Source organism: Solea senegalensis, linkage group LG1, assembly GCF_019176455.1.
Source record: "Solea senegalensis isolate Sse05_10M linkage group LG1, IFAPA_SoseM_1, whole genome shotgun sequence".
Taxonomy (NCBI): Eukaryota; Metazoa; Chordata; class Actinopteri; order Pleuronectiformes; family Soleidae; genus Solea; species Solea senegalensis.
In genome coordinates, this window is record NC_058021.1 from 23,414,460 (window position 1) to 23,436,301 (window position 21,842).

Below are 21,842 nucleotides of genomic sequence, written 5' to 3' on the forward strand. Positions count from 1 at the left end.
ATAATTGGAATCTTCTTTTTGAATTCGGCACACTCAGACATGCCAGGAACCTCAATTAGTTAACAAAATGTGCCTCAAAAATCAGGGAAATATCCTGACTTCTTTTAAATATCACACTATTGGACATCTCTGGGGAAGTTTCGAACACAATAATGAAAAATCTGCCAACATTTTACTAATACATAGTTCAACTTAAACTGTACTAAAATATGATAAGAAAAGCAGACTTTAAAAGGGTATTTTTGTGAATGAGACAAGTTGGCTGCAGAATTTTTGTTAAAGGTGGGTGTTTATTTGGCTTCCTGGTGAAGGAATATTTCTTCAGAGGAAACTCGAGGCCATGATCACTTTATCTGAAGTAAACTCAGCAGTCTCTGTTCCTGTCTCCAGATGCAGACTTTTAACAACACAATGAACAAAAGACACTTATTTTTCTAATTATTCATCATTTGGGATGGAGGTAGTGCCTTTCCCTGACAGCTACACACCAAGAGTTAAGAGATTTCATGTTCTCTGCGCTGTTAGAGAAACAGCGTAAAATGAATGAGTGATGTCTTCATGAGTCCAGTTTAAAAAGAAAAGCGGGTTTTATCTGCGATCTGTGGTGCCCGACTTCCTCTTCCCCGCCATCAGGTGTTTGGGTTTGAGGTCAAACACGTGTCTGTCCGACTCGCCCTTCCTGCCCAGGCGGTTCATGTCTTTCTGGGAGTTTTTCATCATTTTCTTTGCCTTCTTTGCCATCTGAAAGAAAGAAGACGAGGACAAAACGAGATAGATGTTAGTTCTATAATCGACAACAAGCTGCGACATTTGGACCCTTTGTGAATAATAAACAACAAACATTAAGATTAGGGTAAACAGTTTTCAGAGCAATAAAGAATTATAAATAAGATAAAAAGACAAGAGTCATTTACCTTGGGGTCTCTTAAACCAGACTGGTCTCTTGGTGGACGGGAGGCGCTCTGGCTGCGAGTTTTGGAGGTGGGAGGGGCCGAAGTTTCACGCTTACGTTTCTTAGCGACGCTGCGTGATCGTCGCACCTGTTGAACGTAATGACTCTGGAACGAGAAAAAAATATTTTAAAGCTGATTCAGTGGAGAGAGTCAACAGGACAACTTCTACTCCCCGCAGCTTTTCAACAGCAATATGGTGACGAGTCAGACAGGGCAAAATGCATAACTAAAGGAGTGGGATATTTCATAGCCAAAGATATGCAGCCTTATCTGCCTCAAAATCAAAATTAGTCAATGAAACAAACTCACCTCCTCATTGTCGTTGACATCCAGGCCAAGTCCCCTCATCTCCTTCTCTAGCTTCTTCTTTTCAACCTAAAACACACACACACACCAGCCAAATGTAAGCTTATATGCTAACTTAACTTCAAAGAGCTGAATTCCCATGACTCTACAGCGCCCCCTCTCACCTTGGTGGCAGTCCTGGGCATGCGAGGTCCGTGCACGTCCTTCTCTTTGGACGTGAGGACCATGAGCTGCTTCTTGCTGCGGATCTGTTTGGCCAGAGCGCGGATCTCCTGCATCTCCTCATCCTCACTCTCCTCATCGGAGTCATACTCTCCCGCTCGCTCCTTTAGCTCCTCCTCCTTTTCCAGGTCCTCCAGTTTCTGAGAGTCAACACAAAAAAAAGATCCACAGCTGTTGTTTCATCTCCGTTTTTACTAAATTAAAACTATTTTAACAGTTTAACACCAGCAATCAAAATATTCACATTGAGGAAGCCGAAAAAATGACAAACTGTGGTTTTAATGATTCAGTTCAGAGGTAAATGTGCACAGACTGACCTTCATGATGTCAGGGTCGATGTAATCTGCAATGTTGTGACCCTGCCACACTTCAGGGATCTTATCGCTCTTCTCGTCCTCGTTCATCAGGTCCCAGTATTCTGAAAACACACATGCACACATGACCAAGTGTTTACATCTGACAAAACACACAAACGGCTGCTAACACATTCAAATAAATACAATTAAAAACACGTCGTACTCTGCAGGTCCAGGATGTAGTCGTCGCCAAGCTCCATCTCCAGATCTCGCTCCTGGAAGACGAAGACAAAAACAAGTTATTATAAAAAAATAAAGCCATACATAAAATCATAGGTGTAGTTTCTGACTCAGGCAAGCTAACCCCAGAGTGAAAATATGCTCATGTAGAAACCTTTCCTTATAATAAAACATCATCTTTTTATTATCTTTCATTTTAAATAATAACTTCTATAGGCTACATTCTGACTGAAAGGCTGTGCCTTTTTATTGTTGATTAAATGACATTTACACAATAAAATAGTCAATTTACATTATTTATCCAATAGGAACTTCAACTTTTTCAAATATTCAGGCTTGGGCAGCCTGTGGCCAAGTGGAAAGGGAACTTGACTAATCAAATCCCCACCCGGCCAAAAAAGGGCTGGGGTACCCCTGAGCAAGGTACCCAACCCCCAATGCTCCCAGTGTGGCAGCCCACTGCTCCTAATTCTAGGATGGGTCAAAATGCGAGGAATACTTTCCCTAAGGAGATTAATAAAAACTAAAATGGACAAGAATTGTGAAATGAGTTCTATGAGAAATAACATAAAATATTTCACTAAATACATCAATATTAGTTCATTTCTCCAGTAAGTAACTTAAAAACAAATGCATTAATTACTTGATTTTTTTTTAAAACCGTTCTTTACAGTTGTATTGGAACAAACATAATTTTCCACCATCTTTGTCTTTGTCTCGTGACCACGGTGAACAGACAGTGAACGTACCAGTTTGCGTTTGGGTGTGTCCACCTCCATCGCCTTCCTGCGCAGCAGCGCCCCCTCTGGGATGAACGGAGGTCTTTCCTGGAGAAGACACACAAACACAAGAAAACATCTTTTAGTAACATTTCTACCAAATAGACCGTTATTTACTAAATAAATTAATCTGTCGCTTATTTTCGCAATTAATCTGAGAGTTATTTGGTCCATAAAGTGTCAGAAAATATTCACATTTAAGAAGCAGAACAATGACAGAAACTTGGTTTTAATTACAAAAACCCCACTCAAACTGATAAATTGTTAAAATAGTTACAAAATGTGGTGTTTTTTTGACAGAAAGGTCAGAGGTCAGAAAAGATAACTTAAAGGGGACATAGTATGCAAAATCAAGATTTTAACCATTTTCATACTTATATTTGGGACTCTGGAGGCCCTACCAGTCGGCAAAGTGTGGAAAAAGAATACTCAGTCCTTTTTTCGTCCCCCTTAATGTAAGTTTAGGCGATAAAACACTCCATGTTGAATTCCCTGCGCTTATGACGGCAGCATGCGCATTTCACCGCAAATGTTACCGCCCCACCAGTAAGTTTACTTGGAGAGCTTCACCTTAGCTCCACCTTGTCCCTGCGAGAGTGCAGGCGAGGGAGGAAGAGCGGTATTATGTCAACGCGGAGGGACAAGTGTACTGTTGGTGGCTGCACAGTGGAGCACAGTGTTTTACACAAACATCCAGCCTCAGAGGATTTTATATATGAAGCTAATATGCTGGATAAAGTCAGCAAACGTGCGTTTGTACCACTTCGCATCAGACTGCAGCCAGCAGTCGCCGTTTTTAGTCAGCGACCGTACTTCATCGACGTACAAACACACGCATTGTTAAGACAAAGGTCACATAGAGCTCATAACTGACCATTCTGACACGTCCTATTTAAAGATATTTGTTCAGTATGTCCTCCATGACCGGAGCACAGACTCAGTCTGATACAGTCACATACAGCGACAGTTTATGCAGCTCGCTGATCACCAGTGTGCTGTTCCTAAGTGTTTTTAACTGATTTACAGTTGGGCACTGTTCGGCTCAATCCTTATGTAGGACGTCTCTTCCTGTGACGGCACTCTCGCTGTTTTCCGCACATGCTGCCATGTTGATATAGTCAGAGAACTAGTGGAGGGAGGGGGAGAGGAATGGATGAGGGAACAGCTGAGTGAGTGAGCGCTGTAAAGAGGCCAAATCAGAAACACCCTGGAAGAAGTGGGTGTGTGTTTGCCTGCGTCTCATTTGCATATGACGGGACCATGCACAAAACCGAGCGTTCTGAAAGGGGCGGGTTTAGCAGGGTTATTGAACTGCTATGATGCTTCATCCTTACGGTATTTTGACCAAAGCATGTCACTGACATGTTCATTAGGACACCAGGGAACTATTTTAACTTGGAGAAACAGGGTATAATATGTCCCCTTTAAATCATCCAGTCATAAGTGTTAAGTGTTTCTGAGAACACGGTGGACACCCTGAAACCAGGACTCTCGCTCACCTTCTGGTCTCTCTTGGCAGGCATGGCCAGGTGGAGGCGGTTCAGGACATCGTGGACCTTCTTGCTCTTCATCTTGGTGTCGACACGATGAGCGAGGAGACGGTCGCAGGCCTGAGACGTGACAGTGGCATTAAAAACACACATGCAGGAAACAGCAAAACCAGCAGAACAGATCGAGTCTCGTGACGTTTCCTCACCTCATTTTTAACCTGAATGACTCCCTCCTCGGTCAGAGTGCTGCTCTCTATCACAGAGATTCCCTCGGCAGAAAGGTCCGCAAAGATTTTCTGACGCCGGCAAAGAGGCAAACGGTGAGTCCACAATGTTCATGATAAACACGTGAGACTCTCACCACAGTGTGGAGAGGTTTCAGGATGCTCGTCACTCACCTGATTCTCCTCCGGCAGCTCCTCGATCTTCTTCACGTCACATTTGTTGGCCACGATGATGAGAGGCTGCAGAGGAACAAAGAAACCACTTTATAACACGACACAGTGAAACACTCACTTTACCCTGAGCCAACAACAGGGGCCGAAAAGCTGTAATCCTTCAGATTATTATTCTATCCGTGGATTTGTGATCATGTTTGAGGAGGGTAACGTAAATAAACTCGTAAAGGTAAAATGTAGGCCAACTGAGTTCCACCAAATTTCCCGAAACTTGGTGGGAAGATGTTATCGACCAAGACAAACAAAAGTCGACCGTAACTATGGCCTCAAATCAACAGGAAGTCGGCCATTTGGAATTGTGCGTCCATTTTGGCGATTTGCACCTGACGTAAATGAGTAAACTCGTCCTAGCACGTTTGTTCGAAAAGTTGTCGTAAGGTTTTGCGAACGTGGCGTCGCTCTGACCTTGTTGGCGAACAGTGGCCGTATGTTGTTGAAGAGCTCCAGCTGCTCCTGCAGCGTGTGACCGCACTGCTCTGACACATCCATGACGTAGAGGACAGCTGCTCGCAGGTGAGCCAGCGCCGTGATGGCCTGCATCTCAATGGTGTTCCTCTCCTCCAGAGGGTGGTCCAGGATTCCAGGGGTGTCCACCACCTACACACACGCGCGCGCACACACACACACACACACACACAGCTACAGTTTACACACTGGAGAACAAACAGCTGATTTCTTACACTGTAATTTGGATAAATTAGAGGAGCAGGAATCTGAAGTTGTCACCTGCCAGCGCAGATATCTGTAGTCCATGTGACCCACAAACAGAGACTTGGTGGTGAAAGCATACGGCTGCACGTCAACATCTGCTCTGGTCACCTGATCAAAAAAAATCAGATCAGAATCAGAACCAGGTTTATTGCCACGTGAAGCTTAGATAAAACAGCGAATATAAACTTAAGAAGTCTTTCATTGAGTATCTACAGTTTGTTTTTCCTCGTGTCAGTGAGCCTCTGTGTCTCAGAGAAAACACTTCAAACTCCTAAAAAATAAATAATGTTTACCTTGTTGATGAAACTGGACTTGCCCACATTGGGGTAACCACACAGAAGCAGGGTCCTCGTGTTGGGATCGATGGACGGCAAACGGGAAAGATGCTGACGCACTGTTGGGCAATAAAAACTCGATTCTTTTTTTCCCCCACATTTAAAGACACAAATATTTTTAAAGATGATTCCTCCTGTCGTGGTGACATCTTACCTTGCTCCAGATATTCCAGACTGGACTTCTGTCGTTTCAGGATGGTGCACATACGACCCAGAGCTGCTCTCTTCAGCTGTTTACACCGATACAGAGAATCTCCGTACTTCATCAGACGCACATAGTCTTTGGCAACACTGCAGGGTTCCAATACAATGCACCGCTTTATTCATTTGCTCCTTTAGTTCTTAAGGTTCGTCTTGTTTAAAGTTGTTTTTTCATATTCCTTGTGTCATTTCTACTTAAATAGATTGTGTATTTAAAGGAAGTTTATACATTTTATTTGCTGCTTTATCCAACAGGAAACGTGTATTTATTTAAGAGCCATTTAAAAAGGTTGATAGTTGGCGGAATTGATTACTTTTTGAGCCTATCTATTCAACACTGACCATTTTCATTACTTTATTTTATTAAAGGGGACATATTATACCCTATTTCCCCCATTAAAATAGGTCCCTGGTGTCCTAATGAACATGTCAGTGACATGCTTTGGTCGGATGAAGAATCATAGTAGTTCAATAACCCTGCTAAACCCGCCCCTTTCAGAACGCTCGGTTTTCGTGCATGGTCCATTCATATGCAAATAAGACACAGGCAAACACACACCCACTTCTTCCAGGGGGTTTCTGATTTGTCCTTTTTACAGCGCTTTACAGCTCTATTCATCTCCCCCTCCCTCCACTAGTTCTCTGACAATATCAACATGGCAGCGTGCGCAGAAAACAGCGAAAGTGCCATCACAGGAAGAGACGTCCTACATAAGGATCGAGCCGAACAGTGCCGAACTATAAATCAGTTAAAAACACTTATGAACAGCACCGCTGATCGCCAGCGGCGAGCTGCATAAACTGCTGCTGTATGTTACTGGATCAGACCGGTGACTGTGCTCCGGAGACCTCGCCACCGCTGACCAGCTCCGGTGCTCCGGGCAGTTTAGGCAGATTGCCGCTGGCGATCAGCGGTGACACAGAGAGTGCAGCACCGCTGCACAGAGAGTGCAGCACCGCCGATCGCCACCGCTGATCGTCAGCGGCGAGCTGCATAAACGGCTGCTTTATGTGATTGTATCAGACTGCCTCTGTGCTCCGGTCATGGAGGACGTACTGAACAAATATTTTTAATTAGGACGTGTCAGAATGGTCAGGTATGAACTCTGTGTGACCTTTTCTTAACAATTTGTGTGTTTGTACGTCGGTGAAATATGTCCCCCGACTAAATACGGCGACCGCTGGCCGCAGTCTGATGTGAAGTGGTGCGAACACACGTTTGCTGACTTTATCCGGCACATTAGCTTCATATATAAAATCTTCTGTAAAACACTGTGCTCCACTGTGCAGCCACCAACAGCACACTTGTCCCTCCGCGTTGACATAATACCTTCCTCCCTCGCCTGCACTCTCGGAGGGACAAGGTGGAGCTAAGGTGGAGCTCGTGAAGTAAACTTACTGGTGGGGCGGTAACATTCGCGGTGAAATGCACATGCTGCCGCCATACGCGCAGGGAATTCAACATCGAGCTTTTATCGCTATACTTACACTAAGGGGAACCACGAAAACATGACTGAGTATTCTTTTTCCACACTTTGGCGACTGGTAGGGCCTCCAGAGTCCCAAATATAAGCATTAAAATGGTTAAAAAGTTGATTTTGCATAATATGTCCCCTTTAATTAATTTTAGTGATTTTTTTACTTACTTGTCAATGAGATTCTTTGCGATGTTGATTTGACCCAAAGCCAGTTTGTAATGATCCTTGTCATACAACACGTTCATCAGATCAGCATAGAACGGGTGGATGTCCTGGTGAGAGAGAGAAAATATTATTTAACTGAAAAATTACTTGACTGAAATTTTTTTTTTTAAGGTTGTATGTTTCGCAGTTTTCAGACTTACGTCGAGCTTGGGGAAGTCGGTGAGGATCTGCGTGAGGCGGTCGTGGTAGTTCTGCTGAGTAAACTTCACCTTTCGCATGTAAAAGTGTCGGATGCGGTGGATCTGGTAATGTTTGTGCACCACTGTGGGAGTTTTCCGCTGAGTTTTCGATAAAGTGATGTCGATGAATTCCTGGAGGCAGTTACACAGGTCACCGTTTAATCAAAAATACAAATATTATTTTTTAGCCAAACACTGAAATCAATATGTACATTTAAATACAATAAAATATGAGTTCATTTGCCTCTTTATGTTCTTGTCCCCTACTGTATTTTCACGCAAACTTTGTTGATATTACTTTAAATCTTCATGCCAACACAGAGCATACAGTCACGATATTCAATGTGAATTAAAATGTAGAATCACTGCTCAACATTTCTTAAAACACATGATTTATCATCAAATAACACAACTCACAACATTTTTCTAGAGAGTGCTGCAGATCTTCATTGTAAAACGTGTCAACTAAAAACGGAATTGCTTGCATGCAAAAACACACATTGTAACAATTTTAAACCATTTCATAAAATAAGCAGTGTGTCCATCATAATCCAGCATAGGTGTAATATTGATGCCAACTCTCTCTCTCTTTTTTTAAAGGTTGTTTTATGTCGAGACATAAAGACACAGTGACCAAAACAGACAGACAGACAGTCAATTTCGACCTAGTGTGTTGAAGTAGGTCGAAATTGACTTAATCATGTCCTCTGTTAGGTATTTTGACAGAGGATTACTCCAAAAGTACACAGTAAAAGTACTTCATATTGTTCATACGTGTAGTCTAGGAAGTACTTAGTGCAGTAAAATAAGCATTTTATCCCATGTCAAAGTAGGTTGAAATTGACTTAATCATGTCCTCTGTTAGGGATTTTGACAGAGGATTACTCGAAAAATACTTCATATTACGCTTGCAGGTAGTCTGGGACGTATTTAGTTCACTACTTTCAAGTTTTCACTTCGTTTCTTCTTCTTTTTTGTGAGTTTTCTGACGGAATCGTCTGTTTGTGTGTGTAAACAGAGTTTAAGTAAATAACTAAATAAATAACTTCCATAACGCCGGAGTGTTGTTATTGCTCTCCGGGGATGCAGCTTGACGATACTCAGTCCCAGCAGCATGAATCTTGAACTCCTCACAGTCCCTCCCAGCTTCTCAATGCCGTTTCATTACGATTACCGTAAACGTTTGTAAATTCGCGCACTAGAAAACAACGTGCGGCTGATTTGACCAGGCACTCGCGAACCACGGCTGGCGTGACTGCAGTAGAAATAGAAATAAATGATAAGAATTAGAGGTTCTCACACTTCGGCGTCAAACCAATTTTTAAAATAACATAGAGACGGAAAGTGTTCCAGTCCCTTTTACACATCACGACACGTGTTTTCGCTTCCTCCATGTTTTTTTTTTCTTCTACTCTTTCTATCTCTTCTTCACCTCCGTGTCAAACAAGAGCAATGGCGGGAAAAACGACTGCAGTTAAAAAAGCTCAAGAAAACAGAAATAAACGCTTACCTTTGCGGTGGGAACCACCATAATCTTCTTAAAGTTATAAAGTGCCATTTTGTCGGGACACGATAGTCCGCTGACGGCACCAGAGGAAAGGAAAGAGCGAGGGCTCGGTGCTTCCGCTGTAGCCGGAAGAGACGAGGAGAAAAGTGTGGTGGCTTCTTTATCTTCACAGCGCCCCCTGACGTCACAACATGGACACTACATCGAGTAAAACTAAAATTAGTTTAACTAAAATAAACTAAACTAAACTAAACTCAAATAAAATAAAATAAAATAAAATAAAATAAAATAAAATAAAATAAAATAAAACATGGTGTTCATGTTGGACATTCATGAGACTTACTCTAACCTTAACCACAATTACTACTGGCCTAATCCTAACCCTGACCCTAACCTTACCCTAATACTAACCTATATATAGTATAATATAGTATAATAGTATAGTATAATATTACCTATATATAGGTAATATATCTTTATCTTAAAATGTAGTCATTTACGTTGCGGGGACTTCATTTTTGTCCCACAAGGAAGACAATCCCCATAATGTGACAGTTTTAGGTCTCCACAACATTAGTAATACACGCACGCGCACGCACACACACACTCCATATTTGTTGTTATCGGCTGTGATCAAGATAACAGCCAATCAGGGGGCGCAGCTTTATCCACGCCACACCCACGTCCCTTGATCACGAGTGGGTCCGCGTGCGCCCCCCCACCCAGTCTCGACCAATCAGGTCGGCCCGCTGTGAGCATGAGGGAGGGAGATGGAGGAAGAAGGCGGGGCGGGGCTCGAGCTCAAATGTGACGGCTCCGGCTTCAGTGCTGCACCAGAGAGAGTAATGAACACAGTAAGAGGTCTCACTCCGCCGGTTCTTCTGCGCTCCTCCTGCATGACCACAAGGAGTCACGAAACAAAGTCCCGAAAGAGACACAAAATATCCAAAGGAAGGCGCAAAATCACCAGAAAGAAACACACAAAATAGACACTAAATTAACAAAACGGACACAAAATGTCCACAAAGAGACACATAATTACCAAAACAGACACAACATTTCCACAAAGAGACACAAATGGCCAAAAGACACAAAATTACCAGAAAGAGAAACAAAATTATAAGAATTAGTACAACACAACCAGAAAAAGAGTCAGGACGACCACAAGGAGACTCAAAACAACTGGATAGATGCACGAAGTGACCAAAACAGACACAAAATGTCCACAAAGAGACACAAAAGGACCTTAAGGAGGCACAAAATGACCAGAAAGAGACAGGATGACTACAAGGTGACACAAACCAACCAGAAATCATTTCCTGAAAAAGTAGTTTGTAAATCTTACATTGATATTATTTTATTTATTTTATTGATATTATTAGATTATTTCTCTCCTCACATTTTTCCAATGTGTCATTCCTCTGTAAATTAGCAGAATGAAAGCTAAGCTGATTTTTTTAAATTAGTCCTCTCTTTAGAGAGAGTGATCCATCGCGGCACAATTAACGATCTTTGTGCTGCACACGAAAGGGAAAGGAAACGGCCGCTGCTCCCTCTGTTCCCCCGTCTGCCTGTCGCCTTTTAGCGCTAACGAGCCTGTGATCGATCGGGACCTTTCGGGGGAGGCGAGCAAGCAGTGTTCATTCCCAGCTTCCAGTCAGGGCCTTTCCTACGGGTGTTTGAGTATCTCTCTGCCTAGCAGCAGCATCACAGTCCACCGCGAGGACCTCGCTCTGAAATCCCCGCGGCGACATTTATTTATCGAGCACGAAGTTGATAGACAAGCTAGCTAGCTAGCCACTTAGCCCAGTCTTAGCTCGCAGAGAGTAGGTTTAAGTTTATTTTTTCTCCACTTTTATTTTCCTTTGTGGGTTCTTATTTTTAAGCGGGACTGTGTGTGCCACTGGCGGTCGTGACTGTTTCCCCCTGATACCTGAAGACTTATTAGCGGTCAGGTGTAGAACGGTAAGCCGGCTGTTCGTAGCTAGCGTGCTAACCCATAGCCTGCTAGCTAATACCCTGCGTATTTAAGTTGGGAACCAGTTGGAGGCCTCGGTCCAGCGCCACCTTCAGCCGCCATAGTGTTCGCATCGCCCCGCAGTGAGAGGTGACAGGTGAGTGAGCTGCAAACACGCCGCCTGGCCCTGTTAGTATTCTGTGCTAACACAGTGGTTGTTTTTGTGGGGGGTGAATCCGCTAACTCACCCCCCCGGAGGTCGCCATCTTTCACTGGATGCTACTGCAGCAGAGCAGCTAACGAGACATGGCTGCGACTTTAAAAACATGATGTAATGATGTGTTTACGGTTCCCCCTCCCCCCAGCACTTCAGGAAAGCCCCCCCATCAGCAGGCCACTTGGCCCGGTTAAGCTGCAGTGTTTGTGGCCTATGTCCGCTGCTTAAACATGCGCCTGCATTGCGTCGTTGGTGGAAGTTTGCAGTGAGTGACTGTGAACCAAAACAAACACTGGACTGACTGATTGACTGTCGGTGCCGGTGTTCGTGTTCAGAGCTGCTGCGCAGCTGACATGAAATCCGGCTGTATTGGTATTTTGTCAGTCATCCAAACAAACTTATTATCCCATCATTAGAGGTCTGATCACTACTATTGGGTGTTCTCTGCGCTAAAGCATGTCAAGTTTTAAACCTGTAATTTCCTGTAACCACGCAACTGAAATGTTAAAAAACGCCTGGAAACATGTCTTCTTATTTCGAAGGCAAATGTGAATTTTAACTGTAGAACTGCCCATACTATAACACCATAAGAGCAATACTATAATTTCCATTAATTCATTCAGAAAATACATGTTTTCAGCAGTAAAATAACAGAATCATTTAGTCTGAAAAGTTTTAAATGCGTAGTTTAATTGAGTTAAGACTGTAGTCTGAGTAATGGCACTTTTCTACAATCCTCGCTACAAACTAGATGCAGCATGGCTCTTGTGGTTGCTGTCTTGTCCTAAGAAAGACATCGACAACGCCACCGTCATATAATTTCCAGCAACAGTACAGTAGTTGTCTCCTACTTCCGAGTCAAAGACCATACGTATACATGCAGGAGTAATCAGACTATGAATCACATTATCCAGGTGTGTTAATCCAACTAAGACTAGCTCTATTTTAGTCGGACAAACGTGTTTACATGACATTTAGAAAAATTAATTTTTCCATTCATTAGAATCAGTTGATGTAAAAAGAATTGTTCACATAATGGTTCAGTACTTCCTGCATGAGTGCAGCACAGACTGTCTAACACAGTCACTAAACTGAAATACCACTGAACATGGTCGTGATTCAGGCTCACAAATGATCACCAGCTTTCAGCAGTCCTGTCGCTGAAAACACCAGACTCCTCTGGTAAATATTGACATTTTAGACATTTACTTTGCTTTGATTCTTGTGTCAGATGTCGCGCTTATGACTTGTCCAGTGACCACACTCTCTGTATCTGTATCAGTATCTGCTCATTTCGTTTGTCAGAGTAGGTAAAAAGAACATGGAAAAGATTTATTGGCTGTGTATCTCTGATTACGCCTCCAAAGGTGGTGCTGTATGTCTCTATAAGCTGGTGTGTATTCAATTTACGTCACAGAAATACTGAAATACGGAGTCATGTTTAGGGCCGGAATCAAAAATGTTCGATACTAGTACCAATACCGGTTTTTGATATAATGTCTAAAAAAGAAAATTACATTACACATTATGGAAAAAATCCATCTGTGGTTTTTATTTCTCAGTTTTGGCATTTTTACACTCAATGCAGTTTTTTTTACATAAAAAATTAACTACAAATTATTTTCAGTCCAAAAAAACAATTTCAGACAAGTGACATGTAATTTTCATTAAGGATCTCACAGAATCTTACAGAGGTAAAATCAATGTCTTATCATCTCCCTATTTGACATTAGAATACAAAACATAACAATAACATGGTTGTATTATTATTATTATTATTATGATTATTATTGTTACTCAAAAACCATAATCAAGGCTGAGATAACCTAGACTTAACTGGTCAACAATAGCAGTAGAGTGTACTCACCTCCACTGTAGAAAAGGGTAGCAAACCTTTACCAATAAAGTTGTTACTGTGGCATTCGTCTTTTTTTTCTTTACTCATTTTCTTTTTCTGTCAGTGTGAACAGATTCACACCGACTGGCCTTGTCCTCCTTACATCAGGGTCAGAGGTCACTGTGAGGACAAGATAAACATAACAGCGAGCGGTTTAACCGCCGATGCAATAGATTTTAACAGGTTAAGCTTTATCAGTTACTGTCTATATTCAGTTAGCTTTTCATTTAGTTAGCTATATAGCCATAACATAAAACTACACACTAATATCTTTAGTTAGCGTTACATGGATCCCAGTTCAAGCACATATTATGCTGCAGTAACGTCAACCTATACAACATGTAAACTTACCTGTTGAAATTCAGACACAGCACCGTCAGTACTGTGTACTAGTCATGGGTGAAGCAGAGTCTGGTGGTGTTTTTAAATCAGGCCGCTCTGTAACATCCACAGTACAGGTGTGGTTGAGAGGAGGTGGATGGCCGCTCTTACATTCAAATACTGAGCAACTATCTGCTCTGAGGTTAATGCCATGCGCGTTTGGATGCTTCATTACATTTGTCGTGTTGCCGATCTTAGTGGCGATACCTATTTAACAAATTGTGTCGCGCACAATATTAGTGTTACTTTTGTCGAAATGGAGCCACACTTTCGACCTTGTTGCATTTTTAGCCCCTTCACAACACACTTATGTGTAGTTAACACACGTGAACCCGGTCTGTGGGCGTAACAGCATTGTATTCTTCCTGCATGCCGCAGCCACATGTAACAGTACATTAATTCTGAAGGTATCAAAACCTAGGAACTTAGGACATATGTTTGTGTGTGTGTGTGTGTGTGTATGTGTATGTATGTATGTATATATATATATATATATATATATATATATATATATATATATATATATGTATATATATATATATGTATATATGTATATATATGTATATATATATATATATATATATATATATATGTATATATATATATATATGTATATATATATGTGTATATATATGTATATGTATGTATATGTATATATATATGTGTATATATGTATATGTATATGTATGTATATGTTTATATGTGTGTGTATATATATATATATATACATATATATATGTGTTTATGTATATATATGTGTGTGTGTGTATACATGTGTGTATAGGAGAAATGCAATGGTCCATGAAATATATATACATGTATGTGTGTCTTTGTGTCTGTGTGTATATATGTATGTATGTATGTGTGTATATATATATATATATATATATATATATATATATATATGTATATATATATATATATATATATATATATATATATATATATGTACAGTATATATGTGTCTGTGTGTGTTCGTATAGGAGAAATTCAATGGTCCATGAAATGTCACACGAATCAAACAGTTTTAATGAATGATTTCTTTGTTGTATGGGGCAAAGAAACCAGGAAATATTCACATTTAAGAAGCTTGTTGTAATTATTTAAACAAACACTCAAGCTGCTTATCAAAAATAGTTGACAATTAACTCAGTGACTCATCGATCTTTGCAGCCCTTGATGAAAATTAAAAAATTTGCCAGACACCCGCTGATGTGAGTACACGGCCAAAATAAATCTCAGAAAGTTGCTGCGTCATCATTGACACAAGGTTACGAATATTCACCGGATTACAAAAGTACTATTCGTAATTGTAAAAACAAATTCATATGTCTATAAAAACAAATCTCAGTCCTGGAAAAGCCCGTCCCTAACTTGTTCTGGGCTGCTGTGATACCAAGTTTATTCAAGACGTGCTCAAGTACAATGTTATTCACGCTGTACCAGTTTTAATGATATAAACTCTCAATCACACCGGGACTTATATAAAAGTGACTTCAACTTCTACCAGAGTCATTTTCTGGTCACATACTTGTACTTTTACTCAAGTATCACCTTTAATGTACTTTATACAAGCCTTTTCAAAATCACAACAAATTATCGTTTTGAGTCAGGAAGGCCCACACTCACTGTTTGGCTCGTACAGGATAACTCGCCCAAACTAACCCTGTTGTATTTTTAACGTGGTGGGGTTGAACCTCAGGGGTTATTTACGTGTGTTGTAAATAAGCTTGTGTGATAATGCAGGGCATGAAGAAGAGGCGTGTGTTTTGGTTTCAGGCCTTTGTCGACACTCTTATGATTCAGGGTGTGTGTCGCAAAAGCAGTAGTGCTTATGGGGACAAGTTGTGTCAAAACTGTGTTTTCAAGGTTCAGTGTTGGCAATGACTCGACAGGTGTCGATTAAAGCTGTTTAGTCTTACTGTGCAGTAAATTAAGTCACAGTTTTTCTTTTGGAAGCTTCTGGATGTGTGAGGTAACAAAAATAATAAATACATAAAAAATATAAATACGCCAGGTTAAGTCTACAATGTAATTATAATAATATATCTGATGCTTAATCTCACCATTAAAGGAGACATATTATACCCTATTTCCCCAATTAAAATAGTTCCCTGGTGTCCTAATGAACATGTCAGTGACATGCTTTGGTCAAAATACCATAAGGATCAAGCACCATAGCAGTTCAATAACCCTGCTAAACCCGCCCCTTTCAGAACGCTCGGTTTTGTGCCTGGTCCCTTTATATGCAAATGAGACACAGGCAAACACACACCACGCTTTCTGATTTGTCCTCTTTACAGCGCTCACTCGCTCAGCTCCTGTTCCCTCTGCTCTACTGTATGTGTCAGAATTGTCAGATATGAGCTCTATTTGACCTTTTCTTAAAACTGTGTGTGTTTGTACGTCAGTGAAGTACGTTCGCTGACTAAATACGGCGACCGCTGTCCGCAGTCTGATGTGAAGTGGTGCAAACACACGTTTGCTGACTTTATCCGGCACATTAGCTTCATATATACAATCCTCTGAGGCTGGAAGTTTGTGTAAAACACTGTGCTCCACTGTGCAGCCACGAACAGCACACTTGTCCCTCCGCGTTGACATAATACTGCTCTTCCTCCCTCGCCTGCACTCTCGTATTTTATAGGGACAAGGTGGAGCTAAGGTGGAGCTCTCAAAGTAAACTTACTGGTGGGGTGATAACATTCGCGGTGAAATGCGCATGCTGCCGTCATAAGTGCAGGGAATTCAACATCGCATTTTTTATCCCCTATACTTACACTAAGGGGGACCACGAAAACATGACTGAGTATTCTTTTTTCACACTTTGGCGACTGGTAGGGCCTCCAGAGTCCCAAATATAAGTATTTAAACTTACTCTCCCACACCAAACTTCATAGAGAAAATCTGTGATTTTAGCTCGAGGGGACACAGGAGACTGCTACCTTGTGTGGTAAGTAATTTAAACCCCGAAGTGACAATAGAAGACATTAGAACACAACAACTCCTGTGTGCTGTGATGTTAAAATCACACATTTTCTCTATGGGCTTTAGTGTGGGAGAGTGTGGGAGAGTACTACTGAAGTTTGTCCCACAAACTTCAGTAGTATGATACTTTTTTTTTTACATTATTATCATTTCAATTATATATCACAATCGGGTGGGCAATGTCGGCAAAAAATAATATCTCGACCTTTAATTCATTAATTGCTGCTTACATATAACATCAAAGGACACAAAATTAAAAGAAACAACTCTTTATTGTCTTTTAAAACTTAAGGATTCAAGTAAATATTCAAAGACAAAAAAACAAGTTGTCAATGCATGTTCTGCATAACATTTCACACAGACTTTATGTTATTATTAAATAAATAAATAAATGACATGAAGTGGAAACAGATCTTAAGGTTTATTAGACTTTAAGGTTTGGCAATTTTAGTCTGTCACAAGCCTCCACATTAGACACACACACACACACAAACACACTTTGGTCATTCCTCCTGACAGTGCATTTGTGTGTTTCTGAGTGGCTGTGTATCAGCTGCAGCAGTTGAGTAGATAATTATGTGTGTGTGTTGACATTAGGTGTTGCCCTGTGACTCCATTCAAAAATCAAATTGTTGTTTATACAGTAGACTGAAGATATGGTCGATGCCCGATTTGTTGACATAACATGCAGTGGGAACCTCGTCATCTGCAGTGAATAAAAAGCAGATGAACGTTCTGAATGTAAACGTTCATATTTATATGGACTTAATGCTGCTGGCAAACAGCTTTACCACATGAGCGGAGAGGCCCACCTCTTTGTGGAGTTCCGCCTCCTGATTGGTTGATATGTAGCATATTCTGTTCATCGGAAGTCAGAACTGGGAGTCACATTACTAGGGCTGCAACGATGACTCGATTAGTCAATTATTAATTGATTGAGATTGATTTATTAGTCCTAAAATATAAAGGTAATAAACATGCATTTCCACATATATGTGAAAGTACAATATAGAAAGATATTAACAATACGACTATTAAAAAGTTCAAGTATAGTAGTATGTACATGATAGACAGTTACCAGAGCATATACAGTGTGGGCTTGGTATTAACAGCATAAACAAGGACTGAACTGGATGTATTGTTTCTATATGTTGCACATATTATATATATTTTGAAATAGATTAATCAAAATTGTGTTCTATTTTTATATCACAGGAGGCACAATATTTTTTAAAGCCAGAATGTGTCAAATATCATTTTAGATTAAATATTATCCTGACCTTAGCACGTCATATTCTACAGATCTGAACAAATGTCGCACAGTCATCATTTAAAATATGTTGTTCAAATGAAAATAAGAATCACATTGCAATCGCAATTTCAGTCAAGAATGATTGCATCTACATTTTGACATTTGAGAACAGCATCTTTTCCAAGTTTGACAAACAAGAACAGAACAGATAATGGATTAAGAAAACTGTTTTCTTAAGTCAAGTTTGGAAGTCATCGTTGGTTTTGTCTCGTCATGTGACCTCAGCCTGATGTTCATGACGTCGTCATTGTTACTCAGGTGTGAATAGATTCTGTCAGAGAACTGGTTTAAAGTCGACAAGTTGATCAAACAGCAGCTGTTTTCAGAGCTGAGTAGAATTGATGGGTTTGTCCCATTAATCACCACTGGATCGCACACGGCAGCTATGTATGGGAATCAGTATGTGGATCAAAGGTCACCCACTTTACAGTGGTGCCATTCTTTTTTTTCCCTGTTTGTATGCAAACACAGAGCCTCTGTCACAGACAGGCAGCTGTTTGTGGGTTTTAGATTATATCTGCGTTACAAACGGCCCACAATGAGACAACAGAGAAGGCGTTCTTTTATTCTTAAAGTGGACATATTATACCCTATTTCCCCCATTAAAATAGTTCCCTGGTGTCCCAATGAACATGTCAGTGACATGCTTTGGTCAAAATACCATAAGGATGAAGCATCATAGCAGTTCATAACCCTGCTAAACCCGCCCCTTTCAGAACGCTCGGTTTTCGTGCATGGTCCCTTTATATGCAAATGAGACACAGGCAAACACACACCCACTTATTCCAGGGCGTTTCTGATTTGACCGCTTTACAGCTCTATTCCTCTTCCCCTCCCTCCACTAGTTCTCTGACAATATCAACATGGCAGCGTGTGCAGAAAACAGTGAGAGTGCCGTCACAGGAAGAGACGTCCTACATAAGGATCAAGCCGAACAGTGCCGAACTGTAAATCAGTTAAAGGTGACATAGAATGCTTGTATCACACATATATGTTAGTTATGGAGGTCTACTTACATATATTAACTTGTTTTCATGATTAAAAACCTCCTAATCACTGCAAACGAGCCGATCAAAATATCTCCTCACTGACGCTCTCATCAGCCGCGCTGTTTCAGACCAAAACCACACCCCTAGAATGTGGACTGTGTTGTGATTGGCCAGCCAACGAGAGCTTTCCCACGGTCCTGTGATTGGCCAGGTACCTGGAAGTGACGTAATAGATAGGCCAGCTCTCAGATACACAGCTCCCCCTCTGGCACGGTGGATGCTCTGCATCTCAGCAGCTACAACGAGAGTAGTTCTTCTTCTTCTGCGGTTGAATGTACACAACCGGATGTGCCCGGACGAGTGCCCGCACCAGGAGGCACTACGGTGGTGAGAAGAGTGGTGAGGATATTTGATGACGACATCAAATTAAGGAAGTGCCGATCCGCTTCGCAGAGCCCAGGAAAACAATACAACACTATTTTCTCAGCAGTGGCTGAACTGTTTGTTCCGAAACTTTAGGGTTTCATAAACGAGGTAATGACGCAGATACACACACAAACACAGCGTTAATTGGAGCTTCCGGTCTATGTGGGCTTTAAAAACTCTTAGGAACAGCACCACTGAATGCCACCGCTGATCGCCAGCGGTGCGCGGCGGGCTGAATAAACTGCCGCTGTATGTTACTGTATCAGACCGGAGACTGTGCTCCGGAGACCTCGCCACCACTGACCAGCTCCGGTGCTCCGGGCAGTTTAGGCAGCTCGGTGCTCGCCGCTGGCGATCAGCGCTGCTGTCCCTAAGTATCCATGTGTCGGTGGTCTGTTCCTGTGACGGCACTGACACATACAGCGACAGTTAAGGCAGGTGACACAGAGAGTGCAGCACCGCTGATCGCCAGCGGCGAGCTGCATAAACTCTGCTGTATGTGACTCAGACACAGAGTACTGAACAAATATGTTTAATTAGGACGTGTCAGAATGGCCAGTTATGAGCTCTATTTGACCTTTTCTTAACAATGTGTGTGTAAGTCGGTGAAATACGACCCTGACTAAATACGGCGACCACTGGCCGCAGTCTGATGCATAGTGGTGTGAACACGCGAACACACGAACACAATTTTGTTGACTTTATCCGGCACATTAGCTTCATATATAAAATCCTCTGTAAAACACTGTGCTCCACTGTGCAGCCACCAACAGCACATTTGTCCCTCCGCATTGACATAATACCTCTCTTCCTCCCTCGCCTGCACTCTCGCAGGGACAAGGTGGAGCTAAGGTGAAGCTCTCGAAGTAAACTTACTGGTGGGGCGGTAACATTCGCGGTGAAATGCGCATGCTGCCGTCATAAGCGCAGGGAATTCAACATCGAGTGTTTTATCGCCTATACTTACACTAAGGGGGACCACGAAAACATGACTGAGTATTCTTTTTCCACACTTTGGCAACTGGTAGGGCCTCCAGAGTCCCAAACATAAGTATTGAAATGGTTAAAAAGTTGATTTTGCATAATATGTCCCCTATAAATTTGTTAGTATTATTATCTTTCTGTAGATTAAGGCTGTAATCAACCAAAGAAATTCTTAAATTTCGACTCAAAATCGACTAGTGTTTTGTATCACATGCATCATGCAATATCATAGCACATGATTTCCGAAAATATACTGTCAACTATTTTATTATTAGACTAAAACATTGAAATATGCCAATTCTGATATTCTGAGTCAGTCAATCAGAATTTGAGTTGAGCCAGAACGTATCGACTCATAAATCGACCATTCGATGGGGACTTTACAGCCCTACTGTAGATGCAAGGAACGTCTGTGTGTGTGGATGTTTATTGTATGTCCAACAGTTTGCTTGACTGGCTTCAATCTTGGCACTGCAACAGTGGCTGTTCAAGTACAACCAAAATGCATCAGATGAAGAAACACACAAACACAATAATTACACAAAAATCAACACACTAATACAAAAATGCATCAAGAACACAAGGAAGAAACACATAAAAATACACAAAACAAACCAAAAACCCACATCAATATGCAAAACATACAGAAATACAAGCCAGATACTCCACAATTACAAAAACGGTCACATATTGAACGGGTTCAGCATGAGTATTTAATTCCTGGTCAAAGTCTGAACTAGAACTCGAGTAATTCTGGATTAAATGGGGCCAGTGTTGATTTTTCCTGCACTCCCAAAACTCCAAGAACACCCATTGTCATGTGTTTTCCTCTGCTGCTCTTCACCTCACACGTTAAATGTGGAATTATGCTGAAGATACTGTGATGAAGAGTCTTAACGCGTTTGTCTTCTCTGTCCCTGTAGCTTCCTTGGTGACGCAGAGACTTCTCCCTGAGGAGCCAAGAAGCAGACGGCTCATGACTTCTGACCAGGACACGAAAGTTGTAGCTGAACCACAGGTGCAGCAAGTACAAGAGGCAAAAGAGAACTCTCATTTGGTGAGTTTCACCATCACACTTCTCTGAATGTCCCTCAAGCTCTTCGATAAAGTGACGATGCACGATCTTCTGAATATCATGGTGAATGTTGTTCAAACTTCAGTTTGTACAATAGCCTAAGAATATGTTCACTGCTCGTCTCTCTGTTACACAGATTTTGAGGTCTGGAAACTGAATGTTGCTTTGTTAACCCCTCACTCTCCCACACCAAAGTCCATAGACAGGATGTCCGCGGGGTCTTAAAAGATGATTTA

General features: G+C 41.4%; 2 protein-coding genes across 5 annotated transcripts in view; one reads left to right on the forward strand and one right to left on the reverse strand.

Moving 5' to 3' along the window:
• Positions 1–270: 270 nt before the first annotated feature.
• On the reverse strand, positions 271–9,488 carry gtpbp4 (GTP binding protein 4). Its single transcript, XM_044043302.1, has 17 exons — positions 9,384–9,488; positions 7,835–8,005; positions 7,638–7,741; positions 5,945–6,081; positions 5,749–5,849; positions 5,471–5,563; positions 5,150–5,341; positions 4,685–4,750; positions 4,493–4,582; positions 4,296–4,406; positions 2,767–2,844; positions 2,001–2,052; positions 1,799–1,899; positions 1,424–1,621; positions 1,263–1,328; positions 915–1,058; positions 271–741 (listed from the first exon to the last, which is right to left on the reverse strand). The coding sequence occupies exons 1-17, from the start codon at positions 9,429–9,431 to the stop codon at positions 589–591; spliced, it is 1,905 nt and encodes a 634-aa protein (XP_043899237.1). The 5' UTR covers positions 9,432–9,488; the 3' UTR covers positions 271–588.
• A 1,399-nt stretch (positions 9,489–10,887) lies between these two features.
• Positions 10,888–21,842, forward strand: part of LOC122774998 (la-related protein 4B-like) — a 40,786-nt gene continuing 29,831 nt past the window's right edge. For all 4 annotated transcript variants that reach the window (XM_044034667.1, XM_044034677.1, XM_044034672.1 and 1 more), the window contains exons 1-2: positions 10,888–11,494; positions 21,455–21,588. In XM_044034667.1, the coding sequence (XP_043890602.1) occupies positions 21,508–21,588 (81 nt within the window). In that variant the 5' untranslated portion in view covers positions 10,888–11,494; positions 21,455–21,507. The remainder of the gene's footprint in view (positions 11,495–21,454; positions 21,589–21,842) is intronic.

Bases quoted from the DNA above. Each gene is read 5' to 3' on its own strand.
- gtpbp4 (XM_044043302.1), bottom strand. From the start codon at position 9,431: ATGGCACTTTATAACTTTAAGAAGATTATGGTGGTTCCCACCGCAAAG. The intron at 4,407-4,492 runs GTGAGGAAACGT...GTCACGTCTCAG, and splicing joins TCATTCAGGTTAAAAATGAG to GCCTGCGACCGTCTCCTCGC. The intron at 742-914 runs GTAAATGACTCT...TCTTTCTTTCAG, and splicing joins CTGGTTTAAGAGACCCCAAG to ATGGCAAAGAAGGCAAAGAA.